The 11,424-nt window shown below is 41.9% G+C and overlaps 2 protein-coding genes across 6 annotated transcripts; both read right to left on the bottom strand.

Annotated features, from left to right (window-relative positions):
- Positions 1-282: 282 nt before the first annotated feature.
- Positions 283-6,436, bottom strand: sppl2a (signal peptide peptidase like 2A). Of its 5 annotated transcripts, none has more exons than XR_015065735.1 (17): positions 6,226-6,436; positions 5,238-5,348; positions 4,861-5,043; positions 4,671-4,760; positions 4,423-4,556; positions 4,102-4,253; positions 3,925-4,021; positions 3,718-3,819; positions 3,393-3,474; positions 3,169-3,243; positions 3,039-3,095; positions 2,735-2,788; positions 2,308-2,407; positions 2,096-2,176; positions 1,832-1,992; positions 1,522-1,590; positions 283-529 (listed from the first exon to the last, which is right to left on the bottom strand). XR_015065735.1 is itself a non-coding variant. In XM_085908327.1 (17 exons), exons 1-17 carry the CDS (start codon positions 6,277-6,279, stop codon positions 489-491), a joined length of 1,611 nt encoding a protein of 536 aa, XP_085764453.1. In that variant the 5' UTR covers positions 6,280-6,434; the 3' UTR covers positions 283-488. The 5 variants fall into 5 exon arrangements, 4 of the variants coding, with proteins under 4 accessions (XP_085764453.1, XP_085764454.1, XP_085764456.1 ...); XM_085908327.1 differs by having other exon boundaries at positions 1,522-1,558; positions 6,226-6,434; XM_085908328.1 differs by having other exon boundaries at positions 1,522-1,555; positions 6,226-6,434.
- A 133-nt stretch (positions 6,437-6,569) lies between these two features.
- Positions 6,570-10,249, bottom strand: ddias (DNA damage-induced apoptosis suppressor). The gene is made up of 5 exons (XM_085907593.1): positions 9,854-10,249; positions 9,375-9,536; positions 9,129-9,228; positions 8,747-9,051; positions 6,570-8,318 (listed from the first exon to the last, which is right to left on the bottom strand). The coding sequence occupies exons 1-5, from the start codon at positions 9,973-9,975 to the stop codon at positions 7,232-7,234; spliced, it is 1,776 nt and encodes a 591-aa protein (XP_085763719.1). The 5' UTR covers positions 9,976-10,249; the 3' UTR covers positions 6,570-7,231.
- Positions 10,250-11,424: the final 1,175 nt, after the last annotated feature.

The raw sequence follows: 11,424 nt of genomic DNA, 5'->3' as shown, positions 1-11,424 counted from the left end.
CTGGGAGGAAAAATGTTTCCCCAAAGAGAAGGTAGAGTTATGTTGTATGGAAGACATTCACGATAAAACACATTACAACATTCTTGTTAATTTAATATAAGGCAACAAACATCACTTTATAAAAACACCTCAAACCTGGTTCACACAGAACATTTTTAAAATCAAGACACAGAACAATATTTTACTCGCCTTGCCCACATGTCATGAAACATGATGTCCCACTAAATACAAAGTGTTTTCTATCATGTGTTCAGTCATTGCCAAGGCAGGTTGTAGGCAAAGTTGTGTTTTTCTTTTTCCTGATACCTTCAAACAGGCACTGAAAAGGCCTTTCCAACACTACAAAATAACCGACACACACTCTACTCTGCAAAGCAGTCCAAAATGATCCACATTGATCTGAATCTATTGGTTCCTCATTGGCCCTTGCTGTCAATTACATAGTAAAATGTACAAATAAAAAGAAATTCCAATAGTTGGCTTGAAGGTCAGCATGGTTCTGCTTCTATGGGGTAGTCAGTTCTTGCCTCTGTAAAAAGAACAGAAATGTTCAAATCCATTTTTGTTTTGGGATTTCGTAAAACAACGAGGGCAAGAGTGACAAAATCTATCGATCTAAAAATATATGCCACAGCAAACCCTGCCAGGTTGACAGCATGCGGATAAATGTTAAACAGCATAAAGGGTGAAAACATGTAGGGACATATACCAATGGAAAAATACCCACAATGTATACAAATATACATTATTGTGTTGTTTCAACAATCTAGTTTGCTTCAGATAACTTCATTAACATTGAAATGGGGAGGAAAATCAACCAGGATAGAACCCTTATACCCGAGAGGTCCTGGGTTAGAATCACAAGAGGTTTTTGCAGAACTTGCACCGTTTCCTTCCACATGCCAATAACATGCATGTTATGTTAAGACCAACTTGACTATAGGATTAATAAGTGCGAATGATTGTTTGGCTACACAGACTGTGTGTGATTGTTATTGTCTGGCGAAAAGTCCAAGGTGTGCCAAGTTTCTTGCCCCAAACCTGCTGTGATAGCCTCTAAGTTCACTCACCCTTGACCCTCTATGAAAACAAGCTCTCTAGATATTAGACGGCTAGATAGAGCCACCTAGTGGTGAATTAATGTCAGAAGTGTCATGTTAAAGGGAGACTAAACTGGACATCTGCACTTGCTATGTCAAAATTATGTTGTCGTGATTTAAGGGCTTTTTAGGGTTGAGATTTATGACAAATTGCCACACCCACTTTAGGAGATCGCTTCTCCAAAATGAATTGCTAACACAAAAATGTGCTTTTTTTTTTTTTTTCAATCTCCCGATTAAAACGACATAAACTGAGCTCGTTAGTGAGAAATGGACAATCATCGCCTTGTGTTGCTTTAAGCTCTTCTAGATTACTATGGTGGAGGAAAAAAAAAAGAATTCAAATGTTAAAAGAAAATGGGTTATAAAAGGATGGCATGACATGAAAGAATTGCTGTTAGGTGGGATAAAGGAAGCACACCTGGCAACAAAGGTTCCTGTGAGGATTCCAACACCTGCTGAAGACAAAGTCAGGTCACAATGTGATCTTCTATAAGCAAAGGGAAACCTACAATTGAACAGTCTCTTGCTTTCACACACGTGTCTCATCATATCCACAGTTCCTCTCAATCTCTCACACAATCCAGGCCTGGTACACACAAGCACTTTTCAACTCTTTTATGACATCGCCACTGAATAAACTGCTCGTCATAAACTGTGACTACAGAGCGCAATAAATAAATCAATCACATTATCGATGTTGACGAATGAAGAACCATCTCTCTGCTCACCTCATAGGACGTCCCGGCCCAGAATTGCCTCATTTGTCCTTTGCAGCCCGCCACCGTCGCAGAGGTTATCAGGGTGAAGGGCACAAGGTAGAGCAGGGCCGGCTGGCCCATCCCTGACAACAGCATCACGGTGAATGTTGTTAACATCCCCAGAAGATAGGCTACAAATAAAAAGGGACGGCAAGATTACAAACCACGTCGACGCAGATGAACTACTCGTCAATGTGTGAAAGGCTTAAAAACACACGGGTCATTTTGACGTACCTATACAAGAGCTGAGGAAGTAAACCTTCCTGGTGCTGTTGATCCAAACGTCAAACCTGCTGCAATAAGCCACCAAAAGACCTGATGTACCAAAAGAAGCCACAACAAGCTATTCTTGATACATTTTTCTTTTTTTTTTGGTATCTTGACCTTCTTAAATAATGTAGCACGCACATCAAATTCTGATATGAGGTGAAAGTGGGTACACTCACCTGGCACAATGATATCTCCATAACCCAAAACAGAGAACTGCATATGACATAAGTTCTGAGCCCAGGCTGAGAACCTTGGGATGCGCATCACAACTGGAAGCTATAAATAGATAAGATGCGATATATGAAGGAATTTGATCTACACTTTACAATGGCTTCTTTAACCAATATTAAAGGGGGATTATGGAGAAATGTTCCACATTGGATACACAGTTAGTGCAATGGAGTGGCTGCATACCCATCAAGTGTGAAATTAAATAAAACGCAGAAACGTGTTTGTGAGTGAGCTGCATTCATGTGTGGGATGTGTGTTGAGGGTCTTAAAACAAGTTGAGGGGGGAAAAAAAACAAAACATCATCAATCAACTGCGCACATTGCACAGCAAAGACACATTTAGTGCAAAGATGGAGAGAAAGCCAGTCTTACTGTCTCAGAGGGCGTCTGGGGCTCGGCCGGTACCTCCACAATGTTACCTTGTGTCTGTGACAAGAGTCCCGGCAAAACCCAGCGCACAGTTAAGAACAGACAGGGAAGATGTTAATCAAGCCACACATGGACACAAAGATTAGGTTGGTGCCTGTGAGCCAAAGCTGTTAGCAAGTACAACTTGAGCATAGTGCTCTTCCTCAGAGTGCTTTTAGTCCAAATGATCTGCCTATTCAAAATGTTCACATTTCAACATCACAATTGTTGCGAAAAGCTAAGCAAATGAACGGAAGCTTGCTTTTACCTTCTCTCCTGATGCGCCCGGACCTAAAGCCACCTGCACCATAATGCTCACGCCATCCTGTGAAAAGATGCCAAGCAGTCATGCTGTGCTCGTGTTTCTCTTCCAAATGTGCATAACGGGCATATGATACCTTGGTTAAGAATGGCGTGATGAAAACAAAGAAGACATCGTAAACAAGTAGAAGGGTCAGGAGAATCACGCAGATCTGTCAGCAAAAGCATTGGGGGTTTTTTTTCCAGAACAAATACACACAATACAAAAACATAATTTGTTGTTGTTAAGATCACTGTCTAATATAAAATTATTTGCTTTGGCATCTCCTTTGTACCAAAAAATAGCAGGGGAACCTTCTACCTTAAAACTGGAGATCGAGATGGTCCTTATGAAGTTGAGGCAGAAAACAACACCCAGGAGATCCTGCAAGATCCAGATCCACCTACAAATGTGGTTTGAACACACATTATTTGAGGAGGTTTTTTTTGTTTGTTTTTTAACTAAAATGGTACAGTGGGAACCTCTGAATCAGAATATCTACAATTAGAACTTCCATCAGGATTTGTATCTAAAGTCACAAAAAACTGTGCTTAAGCGTTTTTGATAATGATTCAGATTTGTTGCCAAGGACTTCGAAATCATTAAGTTGAGTAGCTGCTCGCTTGTTTGCATTGCTCGCTCGTACCTGTCTTCATTTCTGTAGACACCCCAGACCACAGAGATGCTTATGCACATGCTGGCCAAAATAAGGGACCTCACTGAAAAGGTGCTATTCAGAATGGTGAATCTGAAAAAGGAAACAGGATATCAAAACAAAGGAAACCTTTCATGACCGTTTTTCTTTTTTTTTTTCTTTTTTACCGCAAAGGCCGGGTAAACAGCTGCTAATTACCTCCCATGGGCGCAGCCCAATTTGTCCAGCAGCGCGTCAATGCAACTGAACAGCGCGGTGGAAGACGCAACACAGAATATGGCGATGATGACGTAAACTGAGGGAAAAGAAATGTCTGTCAAAGTAGTTGGAGCTTTTCCGGTTGGAGTTGAGCCTTTGCGCATTGCGCCATCATACCTAGAATATTGTAGAAGTAATACATGAGGATCAGCATGCCGCACATGAGGCCGACCAAGATAAACACTTTCAGCGGGGAGTAGAGGGGAAGGTCTCCGCTGTCTGCTTTGCTCTCTCCATTTCCTCCTCCCTCACACGAACTCAAACGCTCTCTGCCACAAACACAATGTTATTATTATTATTATCGGATTCTGAAAATATTGGAAAAAAATATTCCCATCAAGTCCCACCGATTTAGGGGACAGTACCATTTGGTACTGAGCTCCACAGATAGAGGGAACAAAAGAAAAAAAATCTGCTGATCTTGCAGTCAACTCTGACCTCTCACAGGCTCCGCTCCAGTAGCCGCCTAAGGCAACGGTAGCGATGGAGATCAGCAGCATGACGCCAATGCTGGCGTCGATCTTCGGGGAGCGTGGCGCAAAAAGCCTTGCCTGCATGCCATCGCCAAAAACCTGATTGAAATGTGACATTTAACAACAGTCAACTTTTTGGTGATTGACAAGGAACAGCAAAATATTTTTAAATATTGAAGGCTGAAAGGGGGTTTAAGGACAAGTGGGACTGACCCGTTGTGCTTCCATTAAGTCCCTGTATCTCATGAGGGCCAAGGGAATTTCCACCTTTAGGTACTCGGAGCCATTAGCTGATGGAGAGACCTGAAAAGACAAGTTGATCAGACCATGTGCCAACTTTGTCTTCCATGCAGGCTACATTGACTAAACATGGACATGTTGATGCAACAAACATCCTTCCTACCAGAGTTGTGTTGCTTGCGATGAGCAATGTCGTAGCACCGAGGGCCTGGGCAACCAGAGCCTTCTGACTGAAAGGACAGTCCCCCCTCATCACCACCAAGGCTTTCCCCTTTACCACCTCTGGGCTGACTCCCGAGGAATCACACAGCACCGTGGATGTCATGTTCACAAGCGAATACGGTATCTGGATGACAAAAATGTTATTATTGCTCTTGCAGTTTTTCCCCAAATCGCAGGGCATCATACTGACAGGCGAGTATCATATTTTGCTTCACCAATGGCCTTAAGGGTCAGGGTTAAGATTTATTAAAATAGAAAGTGCATAACAAGTGAAGCTGTTAGTTTTTTTTGGAGTGAGTTTAAAAGTGAGAGGCTTACAGCAGCATTAAGGCTTTCGGGCAAGGGGGTCCATGACTGATTGTAAAGGATGCAGAATTCCTGTTCTGTCCCTCCATTTGAAATGTGCAGGATGGCCTCTTGGCAGTTTACCTGTTGGAAGAAGCAAAACAAGTGTATGTTTCAAACTATAATTAATATACAAAGTAGTCGATGAAAAGGTAAATTACGTTTTACAAAGGGCAACATCTTATAGATTGTTGTGCCCCCCCCCCCCCCCCCCCCACACACACACCATTAGTGTGTCATAAAAGAAATAATGATGAAATGAAGTACCTCATAGAATAAAACTATTAAGGTCACCCAAAATACCATTAAGAAAACATATGACATTGGCACTTAAGACATCCGTAAAAAACAGCTTTATGGATAATGATGATTATCACTGTTTGGCTAATTCGCTTTTTAATGAGGGGATGACTTCAGAGCCAACTGCGATCTTGGCTGCACTTGTACCTTTGTCCTTGCAATTCGACATTTTTTAAATTTGCCCGAAATGACTCGCAATCATAACTCCAACGTTGACCTCAATAAAAACAGCTATGATTTTTTTGATACAGTTTACCGAGAATCTCCCTGAGTTATGAAACTGCCTAAAGTTCAACGATGTACATGAGTAAGGTGTCACTTTGATTTTGTAATAAAACGACAATCCTACAAATATTGTTTCGCCCGTTCTACCACAATATTAGTTTCCTTCAATTTTCAATGTGCACCGACGCATGCGCAGTTAAGGTCAAACGAAGAAAAACCAAAACTTGTTTGTGGTTTTGGGTAACACATTCCTTACTCTGCTTGACAGAAAGGAGAAACATTAAAGTCACCGTCTCAAATAATCTATAGTACATATTTATCATAAATATCGTAAAGAGAGTTATTTAAACGCGTCTACTTTAACGCTACATTATACAATGCCTTCAATCACTGATGACACAATTCGTTTCCACTTCGTTCCCTTGCTAACACTTACCTGCGACGTGAGAAGCGAAACTGAAAAGATAACAAATACGGCGACTTTATGCATCTCGCCGACTATAGATTTCTCACAACATTGGGAACCGAGACTTTTGTGGTCATTTGTGAGCGTCGTATCCTCGTAAATGTCGCTTCAGTATAGCAGTAGCGACTTCCGCTCTCGGTAGCTTGTCACGTGATTTAACTAGCCAATAATTTGCCTGTCATGACGACTAAAGGCGCGCCCGACCGACCGCAACAAACCTTGAGCTTGATAGTCCATTCCTCAGCTGTCTTTCTTTTTTTTAAAGTTACTTGACAGTAATAATTTCTAGTTAAAATACAGTCCCAATAGGTTGTTATACATGTTTTTAATCTTTGTTAAATTACAATCATACAGGTTGTAAAATCTATTAAAAAGAATTACGAAAGAAGAATTACACAAGATTGGCATGAAGTTATGATGTAGCATGTGATCAGCAGTTTCACTACCTTAAACATAACATGTCTGAGCTGGATAGAATAAAAAAGTGCAGTGTGCATATAAATGAAGACACCCATCACGTCTGCCTCGCCCTTCCGAGGTTAGGAGTTTCAATCTCCTTTCCGATGAGGTCAAGCGATATAGAAGCTGGATGGATTGGTTCATGTTATTTTTTTTTTTGTCACGACAACTTCTGATATTGTTGCGGCTGGTCAACTGGCACCGAACATGTGTTGCCCAGATGGTTGAACTTGTTGCTCTCACCCAGGCATGCATGTCATATGCAGGAAAGCCCGTAACAATATACACCGCCAGTCAATTGATAATATGGTTATATCTAATTTCCTTCTCAGTTTTAAAACATGTTACAGAATGATTGACTTATTTCACGTGGTTAAAATAGACCAAATCCGAAGCGGGCAAGCATTCCACGATGGATCGTGTTCAACTTTAGAGGTTCCACAGTGCTACCCTGTTTATTGCTAAAATCAACTTGTGACCTTATCATTCAATTAAATGGAAGTGAAGACAGAAATTTTCATACAGAGTCCGAGAACAGATCTCTGGACCAATCACAGGCTTCGTCTTTAAATAGGGAACCATTAGCTGGCATTTCTTTGATTGTGTGGTCAAATTGTGTGATTCCACCAAAGTCTGCTGCCTTTGTTACCACCAAATGCGATGGCATTTCTTCCTGAGAGCAACCATTTTCCACCTGGAGTTTAGCAGGAGTGGAAGGGACAACGACCAAGTCGTCCTCTGACCATCTCCGAGGCGTGTCACATTCACTTGCTGGCTTTCCGTTCCGAATCCCTCCCTGGATTGCAAGACGGTGCTTCTTGAATCGTCTTTTTGAGACGTTTTGAAGTCTCTGGGATGACAATGGATGTGAGGAAGAGGAGGATGGGCAAATTCTTACATTGGGAGTAGACTGAGAAGATGGAATAAAGTCAAGACATAAAGAATGATCCCAGTGTGTTAGGTCTCGAGAAGGTGTTTTATGAGCATCAGTGGCTCTTTTGACGCGCTTTTGACTTCTTGGCGGCTGCACGGTTTCCTCGCATGGGTCCACTGAGCTTAAACCAAAGAGGTCCAGAGAACAATCGTAGACACCTTCACCTTCTTCGTTGAGTGCTTTAGTGTTAGCGAGGTCTGCTAAAATCCGGGACTTGCTTCCTGGTGCTTTTGTGGTATTGGTACAAGCAGAAATAGATTCATTAGTCAAGTTATTGTCTTTTGTCGTGTCAAAATATTTATCTCCCTCATTCAAAAACGCTGTCAGACTCTCAGAAAAAGGCAAATCTTCCCACACTAATGAACGAGACAATAGTGAATCTTCTGGCTGCCTGGAGGCCTGACGTTGGGAGACCAGAGGATAATTCACGCGTGGAGGGATAGGGGGGGTCAAAAGCTTCAAGGAGGAGTCGATAAGATTTCTGGATGGCGAGCAGAGAGAAAACGGCGGCGTGTCAAAAAAAGTACATTGCTCTTTGGCAGGTGATTGGTTGTCATGGAATGTGCAGCGGTCTTTCTCTTCTTCCTCCTGCTCGGCGGATGAAGTAACAAGTCCCAAGGATTGTTGCCATGGCGGCGTGGGAGTGAGGCTGCCGTCGTGGTGCTGTGACCTGCGAGGGAGAACAAATGGGACTGGATTGACGTTTCGATTTGCATGAGGCGCTCATGCAAAACAGTGTCAAAGAGCGGCGGGAGAGAGAATGTCGTTATGCGCTGTGAGTTTCGAGCGGTGTCGAGGGCGTTCGAGCAAATGATGAAGTCTCATGAGACCGTACCTAATGTTCTGGTCAGAGAGCAGATTCACCAGGGGTGAGCAAAGCAATCCAGCCCGCCAAGCATTTACATTATCATGAATCATGTAAAATTTCATCAACATCTCTGAGATGAAATTAAGTGTGGAGGCTTAGCGCACGTGCCATAATAAAGACGATCTTATGCTAGGTGGCAAGGGAGTCGTTACCAGCAAATTGCTTTTCAGCAGAATTTGACAAAAACTCCAGCTCACCTCTAATGAGAACAAGCATGGGTGATGCATTACCTATGCAGGGAGAGGGAAAAAAGACGGGATAGAGTGACGTTATTGAAGCTGCTGGCAGGAGAATCTTGAGGAATCCGTCGTGGCAACGTGGTCATGATCCCGCAGGACTTGTTGGAATCAACAGATTCCCGCTGATGTTCTGCTTTCCGAAGGAGGCACTGATAGCACCTAAGGACCGAGTACCCTTCCAAGCCTACGACCTTTGGGAAAATCAGCTGAGTGGCGGTAAACTGGGGCATGTCCTTGGTACCAGAAGCACCCGGATTAGGATCTCCTAACCATGGGCAACTTTGTGAATCTGTCACCTACAAAACACAGAAAAGAAGGGCAGTGTCATAAACACATCACAATTACATGATTTAATACAAGGCTTCAAACTCACTTTTATCCCAAAGACAAGATGTCTGCCGACAAAACAGTCCTCGACAGCCCTGGCAAGCAGTTTGGATGCCTCAGACGGTCCATCTGAGTTCTCCAACACTCTGTCAATTCATAAATGAATGCTAAACTATCCAATACACTTGTACAGCAGTCGAGAATATCAAAATGATGCTCCGAATATTGCCTGAACGAGGCCCACGGGATCGTCATATTCTTCTACCGCAGGCTGAAAGACGTCTTTTCTCACCTTTGAAATTGAGTTGCGGGGATGCCAAAGAATGGGTTCAGACAGCTGCCAAACACAGTGACTCCAAATATACTTGTGTCCCTGGTCACCAACACTGAAAGACGATATCTGTACTCCAGATGATACCTTTCACAGTTGTAGGCACACCTGGAACATCTGGATCTTTAAAAAAAAAAAAACAGAGGGACAACGTGTGAATATGCATACAAAATAGAGGATAAAGCTACTCAATAAATGCATCACTTCATTAGCTAGGCGGTGGCCACATAACCCACCAATGGTCCCATTGGGTCAATTTCTGTAGCCCAAAATAACTTTTTTCTGGACTTAAATATTTAAGGTGATCATCATGTTTCATTTTAAATGTCATTAAACTTGAGCTTGCTATCAATTTACTCTGTATAATTACTCACAATTAATGTCATTTTAGAATCCTCTCAAGAGCAAAACATGGTTAGTCTTTGTTTTGATTCTCCTACCTCGTCGTGTTACGTGGCTCCACATCCATTCTGCAGAAGCAGTTCTTACAACACGGATAAAACACACAAGGATCTTGTAACGACAGCACGGTACAGTCCACCAGAGCTCGTCGAACAAACATTTTGTCCACCGGCGGTGAAGTTTACAGCAGAGTGCTGCAGAGACTCTCGGCTAGCAGCTAACATGCTAACGTCAAAGGGCGAACTCCCTCAATATTTCTCCTTACAACAATTCACCATTGTCACGTCTCATTTCTAAAGCCACAACCGCCCCAAAATAGGAAAATGTTTTTAAGTCAACCTCGTAAAAAACGACAACAACAGTTTTCAAAAAGTTCATCCAATCGTTCTCGAGTAGTTCAAGTTTTCTTCTTCGCGTTCGACGCGCATGCAGATACCGGTGGTGCCTGCTTGTCTGCTGCCTCCTAGTGGATCTTATCGGTGACGCATCTGTCCACTGTGTGTTAACTTTTTTCTGTTGATTAAATTAGAGTTTATTGATGGTTCTATATATTATTTATTCAAACATGTGAACATATTGCTGCTGTCGGGCAAAATCCTTGCATCTCCAAAAACATACGAAATCCCATAAAACGGCATGGTTCTTGTTGAGTAGAACCACATTGTCAAAGAGGTCAAGTTATTCTCAACACGTTATATAGACTGGTCAGTAATTAGCAAAAAAACAAACAAAAAAATCACCCCACATTTGAAATTACCAATACTATCGATTTGTGAAAATGAAATATAATATATGATAATATATAATAACCATATACCACATTGAAACAGTTGAATATGTGACTGGCTTCTTTATGATGACCAATATTCCAAGAAACCGGGATTTAAGATAGACTTTTGCATAATAGAACATTAATAAGCCCTAATTTCCCTTTGAGCTATTTCAGGAATCTTTCAAATAGCAAATCTGGCCTCTTTTATGGCAGTCGAATTGATTGTGAGTCATTATCGTTCCATTAGCCCTATTTAGATAATATATGCTGGATTATTATCTTGCTTGTTTCTGATGGCACCTGGAGCCAATGCAGTCAAAAAATACAGCTGCACGATTCCTCAAATGTCATTTGAATAGCTTGTTTTCCATTCCGCACTCTCTTGCCAACACTCGCTATCACTCACTTGGTTGTTCACGTTCAGCCTCTTAATCCTTTAGTTCTGCCCGAGTAGTACGGCTAATGCAACATGAAGCCAAAGGCGAGGCGATGTGATGTCACACATGCAGCCTCTCAATGGCAATTAGCTAATGGCCTTGTCCGTTGCATCGACCCGAGATGCTATCGGTCAATGTGGCTATGTCATGTGAATTAGTAGTAAAACAAGTGCCAAGGGAAGAAAAAGTATTCCGGGATGGATTAATTATTAGGTAAACATGGACAATTGCCCAACAAGCTCTTAAAAACTAATTCATAAAAAAAATAATCTCTAATTTAAATGAACTGTTTTAGTCTTAATTCACACGCTTAAAAAGAAACACCCAAAAACTATTTCATTATGTATCTGACAAAGAAAAATGACGCATAAGCAGAGTCATGCTAAAAATTGTGTTCTAA

The sequence above is a fragment of the Syngnathus leptorhynchus genome, chromosome 3, assembly GCF_054491065.1.
Source record: "Syngnathus leptorhynchus isolate UIUO chromosome 3, UIUO_Slep, whole genome shotgun sequence".
Classification (NCBI taxonomy): Eukaryota; Metazoa; Chordata; class Actinopteri; order Syngnathiformes; family Syngnathidae; genus Syngnathus; species Syngnathus leptorhynchus.
The sequence above is the reverse complement of the archived record's forward strand: the minus strand, read 5'-3'. Positions and strand labels throughout refer to the sequence as shown.